The sequence below is a fragment of the Pseudorasbora parva genome, chromosome 8 (assembly GCF_024679245.1).
Source record: "Pseudorasbora parva isolate DD20220531a chromosome 8, ASM2467924v1, whole genome shotgun sequence".
NCBI lineage: Eukaryota > Metazoa > Chordata > Actinopteri > Cypriniformes > Gobionidae > Pseudorasbora > Pseudorasbora parva.
Genome location: NC_090179.1, coordinates 48148975 through 48173723, shown reverse-complemented (window position 1 = coordinate 48173723; position 24749 = coordinate 48148975). Strand labels below are relative to the sequence as shown.

Sequence of the window (24749 nt, the reverse complement as noted above, 5' to 3'; positions counted from 1 at the left end):
TCCTCTAATCCTAACTGATGTATTTTAACAACGTGAACTAATGAGTATTTATATATATTTCATATTGACAGCATTGTGTTATTTATTTATTTAGTGTAAGTGCTCATGTTTAGCTTTGGAGATAGACTTAATGTGTGTCATTGTTCTCTACAGGTTGGTGAGCTGTGGTGTCACAGATGAAGGTTGTGCTGCTCTGGCTTCAGCTCTGAGATCAAACCCCTCACACCTGAGACATCTGAATCTGTCATGGAATAATCTAGGAGACTCAGGAGTGAAGCTGCTCTCTGCTGGACTGGAGAATCCTCTCTGTAAACTGGAGACACTGGGGTAAGATCATACGTGACTCTGATATGAAACTGAGTCTCTGTGTGTGACGAGCAGGGCGGACGAGAGCCGTGAGAGAACGGTGTGAGGCCGGTGGAGTGATTGCAAATTTGGTTCTAAAAGTATCATAGTAATCATATAGTTTTACACAACAACACTGTTGAAATAAATAATATAATATAAATTGAGACGCACTCTTTACAACCGCTTACAAATCATTAAACGCTGTTTTTGGTTAATTAAAATATCTAACGGATGAACTCCTCTTGAACATTTTACTACTTGTGACGACCTGAGGAAGAAGGACCCAAAAGCAGAAGAATGCTTAACTTCAATTTATTGAAACAATAATAAAGACAGTCCAAACCGCAAGAGCCCAAAACAGCTCAGAACTGAAGAGAATGGTCAGGCAGGCAGGAGGTCAGAATCCAGGACAATCAAATCCAAATCATGAGGCGAGAATCAGTGTCAGACAAGCAGGATAGTCAGACGAGGAGCAAACAAAACCAACAGAGACATCCCAACTCACGATCAGAAACAGGCAGGTGTTCACAGCAGAAAGCAGTCCGGAAAGGCCAACGGTAACCCAGAACAATCCAAACTCCAGCGTCAGTAACAGTCCAAATGTTCAGCAGTAAGAGAGCCGTCCAACACCGATTATGCCGACTGGACCTGTAATTAGATTACGCATTATTTTGTATGTTTTAGTCAAATTAGGATATGATTTACACTTGAATAGTTTAATTAAACAGCAATATTACATGTAAATTCACATTCTGCAATTTTACTTTCTCTAGAAAACTCGTCCTGTGTGATTTATAAGCCTTTTGTAAAGTGGGGACATGAGTAATGTCCTCATATTTCACCCTCTCCTGTAATACCTGTGTCATACCCATGGCATTATACACATTTGTGTCCTCATATGTCACAAAAACATGCTGACACACACACACACACACACACACACTTTCACAGTCCCACACACACACACACACACATACACACACCAGGCACGTGCAGAGGGGGGAGCTTTGGGTGCTCGAGCCCCTGCCCTTTTTCAAAATAAATCAAAAGTGCCCCTTTAATGATAATATTTGTGGTCAATGAAACAAAATAAATTTGGCTTATAATAACATGACAATGTGTACAATAGTAACGAACGGCTCAAAAGTCGGGAAATATCAGTTTATTTTTCATATCAGTCGGTCTGAGGCGTTGCCGTGACGTGTTGCTATGGGCTGCGTGCGTTTTACCGGCTGATTTTCCTTAGTCTGTTCGGAAACGGCGCTCTTGTCATATATGGTTCTTTCAGAGAGTGTCTGTGGCTTTAAGGAGAAAAATAAAACAAACATTGTTTTCATAAAAAATCAAAGCCAATGTGTCGATTTAATTAAAAATCTCTCTCATATATTTCATAAATGCCCGTTTGTCATGTATAATAACGTTACACCTACCAATTGTGATCTGGCAAAACAAGTTCAAACAAATTGGTTGAAAATGTAATAAATCAAATTGCATCGCTGACAGGATGTTAACTGCCAAAAAAAGCACCGCACAAAACCATCCAGCACCAAAAGTCGCATTAATGGTAAGTAGTATTACTTGTATTTTTGATGCAGCGTTTACTATTTGATGAATCGATCAAAGTTAATGAAGCCCAGCGCCACCTACAGGCCGATTATGTGAAATGTAGGCTGGCCAAATGGTGACGTGAAAGGACTTTATTATATTACCAGTATTGATAATTATGCAGCATTATGAAAGAAGTCTCTTATGCTCATTAAGCCTGCATTTATTTGATCAAAAACAGCAATATTGTGAAATATTAATAAAATAATGGTTTTCTATTTTAATAGACTATAAAATATGATTTATTTCTGTGATCAAAGCTGAATTTATCATCATTACTCCAGTCTTCAGTGTCACATGATCCAGACCTGCCAACATGTACGCATTTTTCGTACTCAGCACGCATTTTTACTCTTAAGTACGCTTGTACGATTCGCTGCTCTCTAGGTACGCATTTTGTTGCATCTTGCATTTCGCCGGTTTCAGTGCAATCCATTACGTTGATTCTGCCGCTGAGCCACAGTGTGTAAAGCTTTCGGCCAATCAGAGCGCTTCATTTTAACCCTCCGTTCATCTGCCCCTACTAAGCCAAATGCTTCTCGCCCGCACGTGTTCAGGGACTCAAGCAGGCTGGCCCATGTATGTATCGCTGCAGCCCGGAGACCTGCAGGTGGGAGGAGCTTACACAGCAAGTGGGTGGAGCTTATGTCGCAAGTAGGAGGGATTTGACAAATGTGCAAGTGGGAGGGGCTTATGCCACGAGTAGGAGGGATTTCACAAACGTGTGTGGAAATCCTTTTCAGTCTATGAGAAATCCCCAAGCGTCATTGAGGCTGAGGACCGCGGTGAATGAGAGAGGCAGGAAGTAGCCACAGTAATGAAATGAGACCATTAAATATCAGGTTCTATATCATGGTTTAATTTCTTACGTCTTTGTTATTATCGTGTGTCCAGACTGGCTTTCGACGTGACTTCATCGTTTACATTGAGTGGTACTGGACAGTAGGCTACCACTCAATGTAAACGATGAAGTCACTTACACCTTTTGCCATACTTAATGGGATGCTGTTTTAAACTCAAGGCTGTAATGTAGGCCTTACTCAAGCCTATTTCTCAATATTAGCTACACAATCTACAATATCACAATGAGATGCCATTGCACTCAGTGAAGTGAGTGTGTAAATGCATGAAAAACAGTTGGCTAATGTAAACTTTTGTTGTTGTTACCATTCATCTTTACTGCATTTTTTTAAATAGCAGACTAATGTTCTTCTGAGGATTACACATATTAAATTGAAATCTCAGGGTGGATAAATTATTTTTTAATGCATAAAATCATGTACAAGTCATTCATTAATTGTATTATTTTTCGTGTTTTTTACTATTCGTATAAACACTATTGCAGCACATTGGAATTCATCTACATGCAGTAAACACAGCAAAATCCAGGGTGGGATGTTTCTGAATAAATGCCCTGGAGCTCGCCTCGCTTTCCCCTTCCCAGCATAACCTGGTGGAGACACAAGAAGCGCAATAAGCACTAGGGTTTATGTTGACATTAAACAATTACCAACATTAAGAATAATTTCTCAGCTCTGTAGGTCCACGCCATGCAAGTGAATGGTGTCCAGAACTCCAAGCGATGACATAAGTAAATTAGACTTTATTACTATTTTTAATATTCCTTTTAAATGCCACACTAGACTAACAATTAGTCTTTTCATCACCAATTTACACAAAATGTACCAAGTGTTCAGCATTTGTACTCAAACTGGCACTCCAAACAAGTGGCGATGGAGTACATTTACCATAAGAGCTGTTTGTAGTGTGAAGATGTATTTTTCCAACATGCAATACCAGAGGGAAAAATATTTTTTAAATAATTTTAAAAAAGTAACATAACATTTAACATTATCAGTGTTGTTCTTGTTATGGGTTTTATTTTTTGTTGTCAATATTTCATTTCTAGCCATAAGAAGTGTGCCTGATTTTTCAGTTTTTATCCCCCAACTATGTCCCTGAACCTAGAGCGAACCAATGCCGGGCTTGTAGGCAGCATCTCCTTCAAGAACAACTTCAAGCAATATGTTCTTAAGCAACGCTCCTGATAACTGAAAAGATAGCAACAGTTAGCACAGGCCGTTAAAAAAGCACATTATATAACATTATTCAACTACTTGAAGATGAAGCATGATGGAGGGTCATCATCTCTTAACACCTCATCCTTAAAGAAAAATATAAGTGGATTCAAGTTGTAATATTATACACATTTTAAATCAATATTAAAATTGATTATGCATACCTTGCTAATTTTATCTAGTAAAAATTAAGTAATTTAAAATTAGCTGAGCAATATTATAGTGACATAATTAGAAACCCAGCATAGTGTATTTTTGTATTGCCACAGGTTTCAGGGAGAAGTGCAGAGCATTCTTCTTCTGAAATTGGATTAGAATAAAAAAAAGATACAATTATCCATTACTTTAATTAATTATTAGCAGTACAATATCAAAATTAAAGGATGCATTAAATTGATCACAAATTACAGTTAAGACTAGCCAATACAAAAAATTGAATTAAATACAAAATTACAAACATTACACTGCTTAATACCTCCATAAACACTCCATAATACCTTATTATGGTCTTCAAAATCCATGATCGAGAGCAAATTGTAGAAATGGATGTTACAGATTTTGTAATTTGTATGTGCTACTAAAAAAACTACAGAAATTATTTGGATACACTTTACCCTTATTCTTTTTAAAGACTAAAAACTGTGTACAAACACCATTATATTTACTTTTTCACAACTTATAATGCATTTTTACTAAACTAAAAAAATTAACAACAAGCTTACCCCTTCAATTTAACGATGATGAACACGTGAAAGTGTTTTTTTCTTTCTTTGTTTTCTGATGGATTGCAACAAAACTTACCTTACCGCCACCAACCAATAACTATACACAGGTTACTCAATAAACCAATCAAAATCCTCTGGAAGTTTGTACAGCCCACTTGCGGCTAAAGCTCCACCCACTTGCTGCTGACCCACCCATTTGCTGCTGACTCCGACCTCCGTTTATACCCAACTCGGCCGGCCGGATAACTGCAGGCTTGCATGCCACGGCTGAACCGCCTCATAGAGATGCGCGGTTGGCGGTAACAGCCGAGGATCGGAGTAGTATGAAGCTGTGCTCATGTAGCGATATATCACATAATATTTTTTTACTCGGAGCCTGCATCCACAGTCACGCACTCAGAGTCCCGCATTCTCAGACCCCTCGTTTTTAAGAAACAGCGCCTCCTGCTGTTCTGAAGACCGTACAACATCCTTATCCAAATAAGATGTATTATTACGGTGTCGTTTCATTTAAATAATAAATCTAAACAAATAAACGGTTTTGCAAACATCTTTGCATTCCCTAAAAATGTCATTGTTTTCTCTGACTAAGAAAGTACCCAGTAGTTTTTGTTTTTTGGTTATTTAAATAAAAGAAAATTACTGATGGAAGAGATACAATTACAGATTGAACTATACTTTGAAAAATGTTATGTGATATTATATTGCTACAATGTTTTTTTTTAATTCCAACTCAGATGTTTCTTTCAGGTCAACCTATGCTAATGGTCTAATTAACATATTATACATTGCTAGCATTAAAAAACCTGTTGATATCTGGAATCCAAAGCAAAACTCAAACAAGAATAGACAAAACACCAATAATAAACAAATCTGTACAATTCAAAAATTGTATTACAGTAGTATTTACAGTAGTTATTATTTTACCTTATGCAATTGAAGATACAAAGTACAGTCACTAACACAATTCTTTGCTTTGTCCTGTTTACCGCAATATGATGTTTAGGTGATAGTTAAAGTACAGATTTGTTTATTATTGGTGTTTTGTCTATTCTTGTGTGAGTTATGCTTTGCATTCCAGATATAAAAAATATGGTTTTGTAATGTTAGCATTGCGTATAATATGTTAATTAGACCATTAGCATGTGAACCTGAAAGAAACATTGAACAAAAAAAAAGAATTGTAGCGATATATCACATAATATTTTTCAGAGGATAGTTCAATCTGTAATCGTATTTTGTCCATCAGTAATTTTCTTTCAATTGCCCACACTCTTTATTAAATAAATAAATAAATAAACTGCGTACTTAGTCAGAGAAAACAATGACATCTTTTGGGAATGCAAAGATGTTTGCAAAAGCGTTATTTTGTGTAAATTTATTTTTAAATGAAACGATAACGTAATATTGCATCTTATTTGGATAAGGATGTTGTACGGTCTTCAGAACAGCAGGAGGCGCTGTTTCTTAAAAACGAGGGGTCTGAGAATGCGTGACTCTGAGTGCGGGACTGTGGATGCAGGCTCCGAGTCTGCAGCTTCATAATGTTGTCAGGCCGATGACGTGACGGAATATTATATTTTAAGTAAATTCGGCGTGAGATGTTCAGAGGAATGCAAGAGCTAAACTTCTACAAGCTCAATAACATCCACAGCAACAAAAAAAGAAGGTAAGAAAAATAGTCTGAGAACTTCGTCAGCCCATTAATTAGATGTGCAAGGCAAGCAGGCGAGTTTTGGGGTTGTTATGGACAATTAAAAATGTGAACATGCACTGTTGTGCGGTGGACTTGCAGCCAATTTCAGTCAATGAATAGAGTCAGCGTTTTAATGTCGTTGCTCCATAGTTTGTTTCTTGTATGATTGTTAGGCCTGCTGGTATAAAATAATTTGCACTTTCAGTCTGCCTGAAAAAGACGCGCTCTCTTTTCCATTCAGTCAAAATTACCGGTTTAATTTCTTCAGGCTCGTCCTAGTCGTCACCCTGACATGACAGCGCGTAGAGTTAATAGCCTATAATGTCAATGACTTAATTTATTCAAGCTTTCTTTCTTTTTGCAATAGGCATTAATTAGCAGTGGGCTGAAGAACAGCATGATGAAATGATGTGCCAAATTACGTTTTTTTACTACAACAGGGCTCTCAAGTTTTGAACTGAGTTCAGAGTGAGATTTCGGCCGTGGCGGCAGCAAACGGGGGTTTGGCTGGGTACGGGGGTCTGATATGAAAAATGACACAAATTCATAGAAATAAAAAATATGTATTTAATTAGAGTGTGAGTGTGTGAGAGTGTGTGAGAGTGTGTGAGAGTGTGTGAGAGTGTGTGAGAGTGTGTGTGAGAGTGTGTGTGAGAGAGTGTGTGAGAGAGTGTGTGAGAGAGTGTGTGAGAGAGTGTGTGAGAGAGAGAGAGAGAGAGAGAGAGAGAGAGAGAGAGAGAGAGAGAGAGAGAGAGAGAGAGAGAGAGAGAGAGAGAGAGAGAGAGAGAGAATGGTTAGTGTTGTTTATTGGTGTTGGTAGCAGGTTTTTGAGGCCTTCAGCCCAGAGGTTGGTGGCACCTTAACATGAGCACGGTTGCGCTGAAGTGAACTGTGGTTTACAACAGAGATTATTTTACTCTCAAATAGCTCTCTAGCTCTTTGGTTGCCTTAGGCGAGATGGAGTTTTGCATTTTCAATTCCACATTGAATTTTGCTACATTCATTGCGGGATATATAATCAAAATGCAATCGCAAGAATCTTAAATGGGAGTTTAAATGCTATTTAGAAAAATAACATTTAAAAGATCATTTTGCTACAATTTTTGCTTGAACATGTTAAACACATCTAATTATTTCTGTAATACATTTTAATTTTGCAACTTATATAAAGTATTACAATATACAATTTATGTTTAAAATATATGTTAAAACTAGTGTAGGAAATAGCAAATGTAAATTATATTATTTAATTTGAATTATGTTGCACACATGGTATGGAAAATGTAAATTTAAATACTGAAATGCATTGCAAATTTTATCTTGCTACACTTCAGCTTCCATAAATAGGGGTGAGCATGAATATATTCGATCTGTAATTCATATTCGGAAAATAAAAATAATATTGAAATTTTACTATATTGCTTCGCTGGCCGTAAATGCATAGACAGTAAAAGAAATGGACAGAGCTATCCCATTGACTTCAACGGCGTTAAGTGATGTCAGTAAAGGAGCACTCACTTCCTGATGGCTGAGCGAACTGCGCCGGCTCAGACTGAGCTTGAGGACGTAGATGTGACGTGAGCCTCCTGTCTGATAGCTGTAGGTCTTCTAGTAGTTGTGGAAAGTGAAATCTGAATCACCATGTTTAAATATTTTCTCCCGTTGCTTTTGGCTCACTATGGGCTTCTCCCCATTCTTCCCCCTTGACTTTATCAGACTTTATGTCTCCACGTCCCCCCGACTGCCTCATAGACAGTAAAGATTGCCTGCGAGCGTCTCCTCAGGTCTATACGGTAATTTCTCAACTGTGCGACAGAGTCGCGTTGGTTATGACACAATCGTTAGCCTATTTTTACAAAAACAGCTTCTGCGGGGCGATAGTGTAAGATACAAGGTAACGGAGCCTTTTATACATTGTCGTGTTTCTTTAGAAATAAACAATGGACAAAAGGAGTCTTTAAACGCCTCAGATGTAAAGTTATTCACTGTCAAAGTGACTCAAGAATGAATGGGAGTCAATGGGATGCTAACAGCAGGTGATGGCTTGGTTAGCAATGGCCGCCCCTATGGGTGGAACGCTTTCCGAGCGCTGGATTACCCTCTTGGCGTAAATGCAGTGAATCCTCTTAATCTCGCAGTTATAACTAAATCCACTGGGTGGTGCTGTGGAGCGTGTTAATAACTCGACTGTATTTGATCACTAATGTCGTCTGCCTCGTGATGTTTGGAATTACTTAGATTAAAATGATCTTACAAAATGGAGTTACTTTTAATGAACTAATTAATGAAAGTGAGTTAAAAAAAAATCCCATCCAAACACCAGTCGATTAGGACAGCTGTCCATCACCGCGATCACGAGTGCAGGTGAGCACAGATGTTCACTGAGTGAGAGCGCAATAACGTACGATAGAAAAATGCATGCAATCTCATGCAAATCATGATTGAGACAAGGCTTCCTTTAAGTTTTGCTGAGGGATTAAGAACAGAAAACACAAAGTGCTGTCAGAAACTTAACTTAACACCGTTAACTTTGTGTCTCTGCGTCTGTCATCGGGGCTTCTAGTTGCCAACTAACGGTACTTCAGCGAGCATTTGATTTAATGAGCGAGGCCGTGGCGTGAATCACAGAATGTGACGTTGGAATCAGAACGTAAACGTTCTTGGGTGGAGGGAATATCTATATCTTACCCAGATACAGCAAATCTATTTTATGATTGGCTGTTCTGTTCGTTATCTATATATATTTTTTTATTAGATTAACTGGTGCGTGGCAGGGCCGTCAGAACTCTATGGGGAACTCGCTTGATTCCTCTAATAGAGCGCAACTTAGTGACACACACAGTCACAAACATATACACACACACAGTCACAAACATATACACGCACACAGTCACAAACATATACACACACACAGTCACATACATACTCACTCACTCACTCTCACTCACTCACTCACAACACAACACACAGACATGCACACAGACACACGAACATGCTCACAAACTCAAATACACACATGCTCACAAACTCACACACGCACACACACACAGACATGCACAGACAGACATGCGCACTCACACACACACACACACACACACACTCACAAAGACACTCACTCATGAACACACACACAGTCACAAACACTCACAAACGCACACACACAGTGTCACATACACACACACATACACATAACACAGTCACAAACACTCACAAACTCACACACACACTCATGAACACACACACACACTCACAAACCCTCAAAAAGACACTTCGTCACTCATGCACACACACACACACACACACACTCACAAACACTCACAAACTCACACAGTCACATTAACACACAGACAGACATGCGCACGCACACACACACACACACACACACACACTCACAAAGACACTCACTCATGAACACACACACAGTCACAAACACTCACAAACTCACACACACAGTGTCACATACACATAGCACAGTCACAAACACTCACAAACTCACACACACAGTCACATACACACACACACACACATACAACATACACATAACAGTGTCATATACACTGACACACACACACACACACATACAAACACACACTCACAAACTCATGAACACGCATAAACTCACTCAAACACACTCAAACTCAGACACACACACTCACACTGTCACACTCACACACATTCACATACACACACAGTCACACTCATTCACTCAAACACACACACACACACACACACACACACACACACACACACACACACACACACACACACACACACACACACACACACACACACAACAAACTCACACACAGTAACATACACACTCACTCATGAACACAGTCACACAAACACACACACTCACAAACTCACACACAGTCACATACACACACACATGCGCACACACAGACATGCGCACACACCCACAGTCACACACACTCACATACAAACACACACACACACACACACACACACACAGCATCTCTCTCTCTCTCTTTCTCTCTCACGCTCACACACACACACACACACACACACACACACACACACACACACACACACACACACTCATACACAAATACACTCACACATACACAAATACACTCACACACACACTTTTTCTCTCACTCTCTCAAACACACACACACACTTTCTCACACACATTGGGTTTCCATGTTTTATGGGTCTTTCCACAGAAATAATGTTGTTATACTGTACAAACTGTATATTCTCTCCTCTAATCCTAATTGATGTATTTTAACAACGTGAACTAATGAATATTTATATATATTTCATATTGACAGCATTGTGTTATTTATTTATTTAGTGTAAGTGCTCATGTTTAGCTTTGGAGATAGACTTAATGTGTGTCATTGTTCTCTACAGGATGAGGAGCTGTGGTGTCACAGATGAAGGTTGTGCTGCTCTGGCTTCAGCTCTGAGATCAAACCCCTCACACCTGAGAGATCTGGATCTGACTGTGAATACACTAGGAGACTCAGGAGTGAAGCTGCTCTCTGCTGGACTGGAGAATCCTCTCTGTAAACTGGAGACACTGGGGTAAGATCATACGTGACTCTGATATGAAACTGAGTCTCTGTGTGTGATGAGCAGGGCGGGCGAGAGCCGTGAGAGAACGGTGTGAGGCCGGTGGAGTGATTGCAAATGAGCATCACTTGCGCATCACACTGTGAACTTTATCATTACATTTATTCATAAAGTAACAAAATGGAAAAGAGGAATCAAACTATTGTTACATTTAGAGCTGTCACTAACGGTTATTTTAGTAATCGAGTATTCGGTCGATTATTTTGACGATTAATCGAGTAATCTGATTTTTTGTGGTAATAAAAATAGACCTAAGCAAACAATGGCCTTTAAAATGATTTAAAATACAAAAATAATAACAATGGGGCAATAATATTTGGTTCTAAAAGTATCATAGTAATCATATAGTTTTACACAACAACACTGTTGAAATAAATAATATAATATAAATTGAGACGCATTCTTTACAACCGCTTACAAAGCATTAAACGCTGTTGTTGGTTATTTAAAATATCTAACGGATGAACTCCTCTTGAACATTTTACTGCTTGTGACGACCTGAGGAAGCAGGACCCAAAAGCAGAAGAATGCTTAACTTTAATTTATTGAAACAATAATAAAGACAGTCCAAACCGCAAGAGCCCAAAACAGCTCAGAACTGAAGAGAATGGTCAGGCAGGCAGGAGGTCAGAATCCAGGACAATCAAATCCAAATCATGAGGCGAGAATCAGTGTCAGACAAGCAGGATAGTCAGACGAGGAGCAAACAAAACCAACAGAGACATCCCAACTCACGATCAGAAACAGGCAGGTGTTCACAGCAGAAAGCAGTCCGGAAAGGCCAACGGTAACCCAGAACAATCCAAACTCCAGCGTCAGTAACAGTCCAAATGTTCAGCAGTAAGAGAGCCGTCCAACACCGATTATGCCGACTGGACCTGTAATTAGATTACGCATTATTTTGTATGTTTTAGTCAAATTATGAAATGATTTACACTTGAATAGTTTAATTAAACAGCAATATTACATGTAAAGACACATTCTGTATTTTTACTTTCTCATAAAAACTCCTCCTGTGTGATTTATAAGCCTTTTGTAAAGTGGGGACATGGGTAATGTCCTCATATTTCACCCTCTCCTGTAATAACTGTCTCATACCCATGGCATTATACACATTTGAGTCCTCATATGTCACAAAAACACACACACACACACAGACATGCACACAAACTCACACGCGCACACACACACAGACATGCAGGGACACACACACACTCACAAAGACACTTACACACGTTTGTTTTTGTGAAATGTGGGGACTCTCCATAGGCGTAATGGTTTTTATACTGTACAAACCGTATTTTATATCCCCTTACACTGCCCCTAAACCTACCCATCACATACATACACACACACACACACACACACACACACACACACACACACACACACACACACACACACACACACACACACACACACACAGCCCCTAAACCTACCCATCACACAAACACACACACACAGCCCCTAACCCTACCCATCCCAGGAAACATTCTGCATTTTTACTTTCTCTCCTGTATGATTGATAAGCCTTTTGTAAAGTGGGGCCATGGGTAATGTCCTCATATTTCACCCTCTCCTGTAATACCTGTGTCAGACCCATGCCATTATACACATTTGTGTCCTGATATGTCACAAAAACAAACACACACACACACACACACACACACACACACACACACACAACCCACAGTCACATACACAGACACACAAAGTCACACACACAGACACAGACACAAACACACTCACGAACACAGTCACACACCAAGATTATTATAGTTTTGCTTTTTTAAATTAGTTTTTATTTTAGTATCGTTTTCAATTTTGCTACAAATTTCAGTTTAGTTTTAGTTAGTTTTACAAATGGTTTTGCTAGTTTTAGTTTAGTTTTTATTTTGCAAATACATTTCTATTTAGTTTTTATTTATTTAGTTTCAGTTTTAGTTTTAGTAATTATAGTTTAGCAGAGTTAGCATAATGAAGTGTAGAGACCAAATCAAGGTTTTTAATTTCAGTAAAGTTTAATGTTTGCACAGATTAGAGTTTAATCTTACTACACATCCTTAAGTGAAATCACTTGATAAACGAGCATTATTGTTTATAGCCAGGACGGTCTTACAAAACATACATAAAGTTGGGTCTTCACCTTTGAGCAAAAAAGCTTGAGTCAAACTCTGACCTATACAAACTAGCCTATCTTAAAGAACAAAATAAATGCAAAGTAAAATATAAAAGTAAAAATTATAAATTCAAGACAAACTCATTCATAACAAAGATGAAATATTTTTAAACAATAAAAAGCTTTTAATTTCTTTAGTAGTACAATGTAGGCTAGCAGTGTAAGACCACACTGTGTGTGTGCGTGTGTGCGTGTGTGCGTGTGTGCGTGTGTGCGTGTGTGCGTGAGTGCGTGAGTGCGTGAGTGCGTGAGTGCGTGAGTGCGTGAGTGCGTGAGTGCGTGCGTGCGTGCGTGCGTGTGTGTTGTGCTATATTTGTAAAGGGGGCCAATGTCTTCACTTATCTAGTTAAATATTATAATAACTGACTAATAAGGACATTTGACTGGTCCACTAGTTATATTATATATACTAAAAACGGGCTTATAAATCGGCCAAAACATGTTTATATTTAAATCTATTGTTTTGCACGTTCTTGGGATGGGTAGGTTTAGGGCTAGGGGTTGGGTTAGGGGATATAAAATATAATTAACCTGATATAAAATCAGTGGAAGTCCATGCAATGTCCTCACTTATATAGTGAAACAAACGTGTGTGTGTGTGTGTGTGTATCCTGGTATTCCCTACTCTGTGGGGAAATGTCTCCACACAGATAATAATATAATATAATGTAAATGATTATGATAACACCTTTGAGCCTGTCAATATTATGCAAACATGAAATCTCAAACGCACAGTAGGCTAGTACTTGCTACTATAGTTGCTGACTTTTGTGCCTGCATCTCTCGTCGCGTAAAAAACGGCATTCTAAAACAGAGCTTAAGTTAAAAGAAGTTCAACGTGCATCTCATTACCTTGTTATTTTCCATTTCACTGCCACGGACGCATTGATTCTTTGTGAACTGCCGTTTAGCGATGTGTTGACTGTCTGCACGTGTCCGTCACAGGACAGCGGTTAATCTCCTCCTCAGATCACTTCACGCACAGTAGCGCAGACACTCCCTCAAGCGCCACAGTCAGATTTTCCACCACATTAAAGAGAGCTTATTAATAACGAAAACAAACCCTTATTTTTGCTAATTATTATTTTATTTTAGTTAGTTTTTTAGTAAGAGTAGTTCGTTTAGTTTAGTTTTAGTTTTTTATTTATTCAGATTTTTAAATTTTATTTCAGTTTACGAAAATGTTTTTTGACCAATAGTTTTAGTCTTAGTTTCAGTTTTCGTTTACAAAAATAACCTTGTCTCACACACACAGACATGCACACAAACACACACACACACACACACACACACACACACACACACACACATACAGTCGCACACACAACACACACATAACACAGTCTCATACACAGACACACACACAGTCCCAAACACACTCACTCACAAACACACACACACATTCACACTCTCACACACACACAGTCACATACACATACTTTCACAAACTCACAAAGACCCTCACAAACACACACTCACACTCACACGCACACAAACAGTCACATACACACACTCACACACAGTCACATACACACACTCACACACAGTCACATACACACTCACTCACGAACACACTCACAAACTCACACACACACACACACACACACACACACACACACACACACACACACACACACACACACACACACACACATTCACATACACACACACATACCCACTCTCAAACACACTCACTCACGAACAAACACACACACACATGCACACACTTACAAACTCACAGGCGTACACACACACACACACACATATATGCACACACACACAAACATGCACACAAACTCACACACACACAGTCACATACACACTCGCTCACAAACTCGCACGCGCACACACACACTCGCACAGACATGCGCGCACACACAGCAGGGTTCGTACAGGTGCTTGAAATCCTTGAAAGAGCTTGAATTTTGGATGAAGTGCTTAAAAATGCTTGAAATTGTAACTGTGTCTTTTACAACAAATACCTATCTGACTAAATAGTTTGTTTATTAAATGTAGAAATACAATTTTGGAGAGCCTAAAATGAAACCTGCTGTGCTCGGGATCTGCCCGCCTATTTCCATGTGTGACTCCGCCCCCATGTTGTCGTTTCAATGAACATTGGCTGAATGATGCTAAATACGAATTTTGGATCAAATGGACTCAAACCCCACGAAGTGCCTCTTGTAAAGTCTGCAAAAACACTTGCAGCTTTTCACTATAGGCGAGTCTGCTCTTTCGAGTCACATGAAAGGTAGGCTAAGTCATAGACTTTAAAGTAAGCTAACTAAAGTAGTTTACTGTAGCCTAGTTACACATTAGCGCCTATTTGTTTAACTTGCGCTAATAACTGCTAGCCATAGACTGTACAAAAATATGGCCGTAGTGTCCGTGACGTCACCCATAGGATTCTGATAAGCCGTTCTGAGGCTTAAAGTAGGGGCGAGCTGGGCGTTGCCATCTTGTGAGCGAGTCATCACGTGTCACTCCCGGATAGCAGAAAATGGGCAAAAAGGCGGGATGTGCGCGGAGCTGAGGTGACGCAATGACTATAGACGGCAGATAAATGGCTATCCACCTGTAACCACACCCTTACTTATGCAGAACTTTAAGGCTTTATATAACGTAAACGAATGAGTTATAAAAAAATTCACCCCCCTCACAGTTGTCATGAAGATCAAAATTAGCCTTATAAGCCAGAACCACAATTTGTACCAGGCTGTAAACATGTTTTTTTCTGCTTTAAAGTTGAGAATTTTAACATGGGGCTCAATGAGATTCTGCTCCCTACTGGAGCCTGTTTACAGTTTACATTACTTCCGTATTGGCTTCAAGAGAGATCGCAGGAGGTTGCCGCTTGCTGCTAGCTAGGAATTCGCATTAGTGACTGAGTATATCTGATCATATGTGATACATTTTTGATATAACGTTACATCAATAATGAAATATCCAAAACGATACCTCCCCTCTTTACACCTGCTGCTCTCCTCTCCGGCCGACAGGTTAACCATCTGAACACTAAGGTGCCGACACGTTCTGCTGGATTTTTCTTTATGATAGTGATAGTGATAGTGATAGTGTGTTAGTGATAGTGTGTTAGTGTGTTAGCTACAAGTTCCCGCAGATTTCACGCTCATATCTGAAGTGCGCACATACCATTATAAAGCCGACCTCTGACACACAAGTAACAGGTCTTAAAGGGGCAACAGTTATTCAAACTACAAAAGACAAAAGATCACTTGCTGCTCTTTACTGATTAACTTGTGTAACTTTAACAGATTCATATTTAATTTTTACAATGAAAATCCAATTTCGTTTCTCACCTGATTACAGTTAGACCTAGGTCTACCTGATTTATTTGTGCTATTGTTTTTGCTTATTTTTTCTTATTTTATTACTGTTTTCTCTTCTTTTTACCGTTTGAAGCCAAGCTTTCTTGTGCTCTATGTAAGCTACTGAAACACAATAACCCCGTTGTAGAACATGCACTGTAAGCATATTTGTGAGATAATTGTAATGGTAATTGATCAATGTTTATGAAAAAAAAGCTTAAAGGGGCGGTGAAATGCTGTTTCATGCATACTGAGCTTTACACTGTTAAAGACTTGGATTCCCATCCTAAACATAGACAAAGTTTCAAAAACTAATGTTGGACGTTTGATGGAGTATTTCTGTGTCAAAAATACTCCTTCCGGTTTCTCACAAGTTTCGTAGAGTTTTTTTCGAGTATGGGTCGGCTTGACGTTAATAGAGCGGAAGGTCCTTGTATGGGCCGTACGGGCTCTTCTCCCGGTAGGGTGCACACGCGTCACTAGCGCGAGAGAGGAAATGCACGCTGTAAACAGTAAACACTCTCAGCTGCAGATCCAGTCGTCCGTGAACACTAATGTCGGTTATAGTCCGTGCCGCGCTCCACTTCATTCCTCCACTTTGACATTAAGGCGACTTCAACGCTTCAGCACAGCATTCCGGGAAGGCAGCGCTGCATCTAAACCGATTTGAACGCAGAAATGCTTCAGTCGCATCGCAAAGTGGATCTCCACACTCCAAGAAGTGTGTTTCTGACGGAGCGGTCGCAGCGATAAAGGTTCGGTCCTGCTTTGGAAGCAGCCGGTGAGTTAAACTGCTTCAGATGTCTGTGCTGTCGGCTATCGTCGCGTGAGTAAACATCAGTAAACGACACGATCGCGTGCTTCGTCATTCAAATGCACTAACGGACTTCATTGCTGTTCTCTGTATAACGTTACACTAGTCTGACGTGCAAAACCGTTTTGCTTGCTACTAAGGTTTGGTCGCATACAATAGTCCATAAACCGAATCATGTCCTCATAAACTGCGAGTAAACACACACAAATGTTGACAGGCCACTAAATACAGTCCATACCACAGAGACGGACATCCTGCTGCTGCTGTTTCTCCTGTTCAGTTTATTTCAGCCTCCGAATGATTCTGGATCGTATCTATTAGCTGAGATCGATAGCCATGAGTTTCGTCATTCTTTAGCTCCGCCCACACGATACGCCTCGTCATTCTTTAGCTCCGCCCACACGATACGCCTCATCATTCTTTAGCTCCGCCCACACGATACGCCTCATCATTCTTTAGCTCCGCCCACACGATATGCCTCCAGGCGCTCTGTTTTTTCCGGAAAGACTCGGTACAGCCCATATTTCTTTTATAAATATGATAAAACTAAAGACTTTTCGGAGATATGAAGGATGCAATACTACTCTATAGGTACTCAAGATTGACATGAGATTGACTGACACTGAGTGTTTCACCCCCCCTTTAAGCCTTATCATATAAACTGATCTCTTCAGAAGAAATGTTTGATTACCTAGACTTTTAATAGACATACACACAAAAAAAAAGAAATGAATTAAAAATAGAAAAGGTCAATGAGCTGAATCTGATTGAATATCTACCTCAAAGACAAATGTTTGCATTTTTAAAATTTTCAATAAATGAATTGAAAGTTAAGTGAACCCGACGAGTGATTATGTTCAGGGTAATTGTTTTTACAGTTACCACAAAGGCAGGTTAGCACAGTCTACTTAGACAGTGATAGATTTAAAATAAATAAAACTTGCGATTTGGTATCTGATCCTTCTGCTTTACGAAACACAATTTTGGCTGTTTATAGTATTATATCTTTTTAATGTGATGATAACTAAATAATAATTTTGACAATGTATTGGTATGTAATTTACAGCGGTGTTAGGTGCTGGAAAAAGCTTTGAAATTGACCCTGAAAGTGCTTGAAAAGTGCTTGAATTTGACCTTTGAAAAGGTGTACGAACCCTGACACAGACACACACACACACACACACACACACACACACACACACACACACACACACACACACACAGTCACAAACTCCCACACACACAGTCACATACACACACACATACAACATACAACATACACATAACACACACACATACACACATACACACCCACACACACACACACACACAAACACACAGTCACAAACTCCCACACACACAGTCACACAAAGCACACACACACACACACACAAACACACAGTCACAAACTCCCACACACACAGTCACATACACACACACATACAACATACACATAACACACACTCACATACACACACACATACAACATACACATAACACACACTCACATACACACACACAATACACACACACACACACACACTCACTCACGGACACACACACACAGTCACACACTCAAACTCACTCAAACACACTCTCACAAACTCAGTAACATACACACACACACACACACACACACACAGTCACACAGTCACACTCATTCACACACACACACACACACACACACACACACACACACACACACACACACACACACAAAAACAAACTCTCACACACACTCAGTCACATACACACTCAGTCACATACACACTCAGTCACGAACAGTCACACAAAACACACACACTCACACAGTCACATACGCACACACATACACACACATACCCACTCTCAAACACACTCACTCACACAGACAGACATGCGCACTCACACACACAGTCACATACATACACACACACACACACACTCACTCATGAACACACACACAGTCTCACACACACACACACACACACACACAAACACACAGTCACAAACTCCCACACACACATACAACATACACATAACACACACTCACATACACACACACATACACACACACACACACACAACAAACTTTCACACAGTCACATACACACTCACTCACTCATGAACACACACACACAGTCACACACTCAAACTCACTCAAACACACTCTCACAAACTCAGTCACATACACACACACACACACACAGTCACACACAGTCACACACAGTCACACACAGTCACACTCATTCACACACACACACACACACACACACACACACACAACAAACTCTCACACACACACTCAGTCACATACACACTCAGTCACATACACACTCAGTCACGAACAGTCACACAAAGCACACACACTCACACAGTCACATGCGCACACACATACACACATACCCACTCTCAAACACACTCACTCACACAGACAGACATGCGCACTCACACACACAGTCACATACATACACACACACACACTCACTCATGAACACACACACACAGTCACACACACACACACACACACACACACACACACACACACACACACACACACACACACACACACAGAGTCACAAACTCAAACACACACTCACATACAGCATACAAATAACACACACACATACATCATCACACACACACACACAGTCACATACTCACGAACGAACGAACACACACACAGTCACACACACAAACTCACTCAAACACACATTCACAAACTCATGTCCCATACACACACACACACACACACACACACACACAAACATGCACACAAACTCACACACACACTGGCTCACAAACCTCGCACGTGCACACACACACACACGCACACAGACATGCACGGACACACAGACAGACATGCACACTCACACACACACAGTCACACACTCAAAAACACTCACAAACTCACACAGTCACATAAACACACAGACAGACATGAGCACTCATGCACACAGTCACATACATACACACATACACACACACACTCACAAAGACACTCACTCATGAACACACACACACACACACACACACACACACACACACACACACACACACAGTCACACACTTACAGTCACACAGTCACATACACACACACTTTCTCACACACATTGGGTTTCCATGTTTTATGGGTCTTTCCACAGAAATAATGTTGTTATACTGTACAAACTGTATAGTCTCTCCTCTAATACTAATTGATGTATTTTAACAACGTGAACTAATGAGTATTTATATATATATTTCATATTGACAGCATTGTGTTATTTATTTATTTAGTGTAAGTGCTCATGTTTAGCTTTGGAGATAGACTTAATGTGTGTCATTGTTCTCTACAGGTTGATGAGGTGTGGTGTCACAGATGAAGGTTGTGCTGCTCTGGCTTCAGCTCTGAGATCAAACCCCTCACACCTGATAGATCTGAATCTGTCTGAGAATAATCTAGGAGACTCAGGAGTGAAGCTGCTCTCTGATCTGAGGAAGGATCCACATTATAAACTGGAGTCACTAAGGTAACAATAGTTTTTAACAGTTTCCATCATCATATTTTCATTTAAAGTTCAAATGTCTGTTTTACTCTAGAAATAAAAGGAAGTGTGTAGTGGAGTGTAATGATCATTTCTGCTGGTTCTGTATCAGCTGTCCGTTGTGTAAAAGTGACCTTTCATGACCTTTTGATGTTGTAAAGTGACTTTGAGCATCAGATAGAAGCTATATTATCATGTTTGAGAATGAATTAATAAAGCTTATCTAGTCAGTGCTCAGTTTTCTTGTGAAAAGATGTGACAGACGTAATGTCTCATACTGCATATGTGACTGTGTGTGTGTTTTATTTCAGTTTTCGCAATCAGAGGAGAGTCTGATGTTCTGCTGATGATCTGATGGTGAATAAGAATACACTACAGAGACTCACAGTCAACAGAATCAACAGACTGAAGATAGTGACTTCACTGTTATAAATTAAGACTTCATTTAGATTTCAACGATCCTCTGACAGACCTGATGAGGCGGCAGTGAAACACCTTTTATTTCACAGCAGCAAATCACAGATTAACCATTTTATTTCTATAAACACACAGTATACACATTTACATTTACATTTAATCATTTAGCAGACGCTTTTATCAAAGCGACTTACAAAAAAGGGTAGAGCAATAGAAGCAACGAAACAAACAAGGCCAACAACCTGTATGAGCTGTAAGAAGTCTCAATTAATTAGCACAGTACACAACTTCTTTTTTTTTTTTTTTTTATAGCCAGCTACAACAAATACTCACGTACGGAAAATACAGAACACTGGATTTTGATAGCTATGATAACAACCCATTAGGACTAAGGCTGATGCCCCAACTGTTGTCGTTAATGCAGATTCAGTGGCCCAATGGGTTGGTTTTGTATGGCATTCTAGCTAAACGCGCAGCAATAGCCATCGACAGCAAAAACTCACGTACGCAAAATACAGAACACTGGATTTTGGTAGCTATGATAACTATGTAACATACCCGCCTGAAGGCACAAATCCGGATAAGAGACGTAAATATGATCAGTAAGTGCTATTCTGTATTGGTCAAGTGCAATAGGAAAAGTGCAATTGGAAAAGATGTGTCTTAAGATGTTTTTTAAAAATGGCTACAGACTCGGCAGCACGAATTGACATCGGCAGGTCATTCCACCAGGTGGGAACGGTCCAGGAAAATGTCCGTGAGAGCGATTTCATGCCTCTTTGGGATGGAACCACGAGGCGCCGCTCATTCGCAGAACGCAAGCTTCTGGAGGGTGTGTAAGTCTGAACAAGTGAGTTTAGGTTTATTGGTGCAGAACCAGTGGTTGTTTTGTAGGCGAGAACTAGAGCCTTGAATTTGATGCGAGCAGCCATTGGCAACCAGTGCAGTTTGATGAAGAGAGGCGTAACATGCGTTCTCTTCGGCTCATTAACCTGATAACCGTCACGAGGACGAGGACGTGCTGAAGCTCTCTTTGTTTAAATTAGCTCAAAATTACTATCAGGTGTAAGTAATTACCTTGACAAACTATACATCATTAAAAAGATCTAAGACTAAAGTTTAATTTTTTTACCTCTGTTTTATTCTCAAAGTCTTATAGTGACCGTAATGTGTTAATATGTGCCAGGAGTTATGAATATGATCTTGGGCGTCGCTACCTTTTGATTGTAATATGCGCGTCATTTGCTCCCATTCATAAAATACTCCTCTGTGATCGTCATGAATACACTCGACAAAACAACTTCCCTCAGGGCTTTTACTTCAAATGTGTGCAGATGTGGAGAAATATTGATAGATTCTCACACGTTTGGGTCAAATTTCTATACAGAGAAGTATTATTTATTCAATCTTTATCCAAAATCCGCGGATGTATGATTATGAGAGCAGTATACTGTGATATGCTGTGTTTTCAATTCATCCTGGCAGCCGGAGGGCGCTGGAAAACTGTACTACTGAAAATTCACCCCATATTTAGCTCACGAAGAACAGACACACCATGTGACATTCAGGAAGTATCTGACATATGGACATATCAACACAGCTCCCTGGGATCGTCAGATGGCTATTTTATGCAGATAGACACGTTTTAAGACCATAAACACACAATCGCGGCAATATATGGTTGGTCTGTGTTCTTTATGCCATGTTGGGTGGTTTCATAATAGATTATATTTATAATGCAATGCTATTCCACATAGCTTTTAGCATTGTATATTTTCTGTCAGATTTTTTGACCCGAAGCTATATGAGATCACATATTGTTATATAAAACACTCTACATATAAAATATAAAGTGATATGAAGCAAGTTTTGAATAAAACATGAGTTTAATCGTATAAATTGGTGTTTTGCTTGTGTGCTAAGCTAACATGCTAGCTTGCCCTAGATGCACCTGCCACTGAGTAAATACTTATTTTTATGAACATTTTCTAAATGTAAAACTACTGAAATGCTTATTTGGACGAAATGCATTCGATAGAGTCTCAGTGAGGGTAAAGTGAGAGGTTTGATTTAGAAATGAGGTTTGAATAGAACAGTTTGAATAGAGAATCGTTAGTGTGGTTCGGGTCAAGGATGTAAGGAAGAAGGCGGGGTCGGCGTGACTGGGACTGGTAACTTTATTTCTCTTTATCAAACACAAAGTACGCACGTTGGCGTTCAGCTCAAACATTCAAAACTCTCTTTCAACTTTTCAATAACAGCTCTGTTCGTTGTCGTCCTCCAGCAGCCCCACACAGTCCCAGTCCAGATCTCTCTCTCCCTCGTCTCCCTCTGCTGTGGCTTTTAAGCCGTCTCTCCACGCCAACTACTGCAATCAGAGACAGGTGTTATTCATTTGCACTTAACCCACTTACGCCCCGCTCGGCTCCGCCTCCTCTCTCCCTCTGCCGATCCCGCAAAACCACGCCTCCCCTGCCACATACCCCCACCGCCCAACTCAGGCCGGGGAGCCGTCCGGCCTGCAGCCTTCCCCCCCCCCCCCCCCCTCCGGGAGAGGAAGTCAGCCACAGCCATCTGAGCACCTGGCCTGTGGACCACCTTGAATTTAAAAGGCTGTAAAGCTAGATACCACCAGGTGATCCGCGCGTTGGTATACTTCATGCGGTGGAGCCACTGCAGAGGGGCGTGGTCCGAACAGAGGGTGAACTCCCGCCCCAGGAGGTAGTAGCGAAGGGTGAGGACGGCCCACCTGATGGCTAAACATTCTTTTTCTATGGTGCTGTACACCGCCTCCCTCTTAGAGAGCTTACGACTGATGTACAGCACCGGCCGTTCCTCACCCTCCACCTCCTGGGACAGGACGGCGCCCAACCCCCTGTCCGACGCGTCGGTCTGCAGAATAAAAGGGAGAGAAAAATTAGGAGCCTGTAAGAGCAGACCACCACACAGAGCAGCCTTTATCTGGGTAAAAGCCTGCTGGCACCGCTCCGTCCACTGAACCGTATCTGGTACCTCTTTTTTAGTTAGATCAGTCAGCGGGCTAGCGAGGTCCGAATAATTAGGCACAAACCGTCTATAATATCCCGCTAGCCCCAGGAACTGTCTAACCTCCTTTTTGGTCTTGGGTCTCGGAGAAGTCGCAACTGCCGCTGTCTTATCAATTTGGGGACGCACCTGCCCATGACCCAAGTGGAAGCCCAGATACTTTACTTCTACCCGCCCAATCGCACACTTCTTCGGGTTGGCGGTTAGCCCTGCCCTCCTCAGCGACTTCAGTACAGCACGCAGATGCTGCATATGGCGCTGCCAGTCCGTACTGTAGATGATAATGTCATCTAGATAGGCAGCGGCATATGCAGCGTGCGGCCGGAGAATCCTGTCCATCAGTCGCTGGAAGGTTGCGGGGGCCCCGAACAACCCGAACGGAAGCGTGACAAATTGGTGCAATCCGAA

General features: G+C 40.5%; 2 protein-coding genes across 2 annotated transcripts in view; both read left to right on the top strand.

Annotated features, from left to right (window-relative positions):
- Positions 1-21215, top strand: part of LOC137085253 (NACHT, LRR and PYD domains-containing protein 3-like) — a 142133-nt gene extending 120918 nt beyond the window's left edge. Inside the window, exons 8-11 of the mRNA XM_067451807.1 lie at positions 154-327; positions 10830-11003; positions 20691-20864; positions 21191-21215. Coding sequence (XP_067307908.1) covers positions 154-327; positions 10830-11003; positions 20691-20864; positions 21191-21215 — 547 coding nt within the window. The remainder of the gene's footprint in view (positions 1-153; positions 328-10829; positions 11004-20690; positions 20865-21190) is intronic.
- The window catches only part of LOC137084577 (NACHT, LRR and PYD domains-containing protein 12-like), a 391414-nt gene that overhangs the window by 194716 nt on the left and 171949 nt on the right, over positions 1-24749 (top strand). The gene's annotated exons all lie outside the window — the stretch shown is intronic.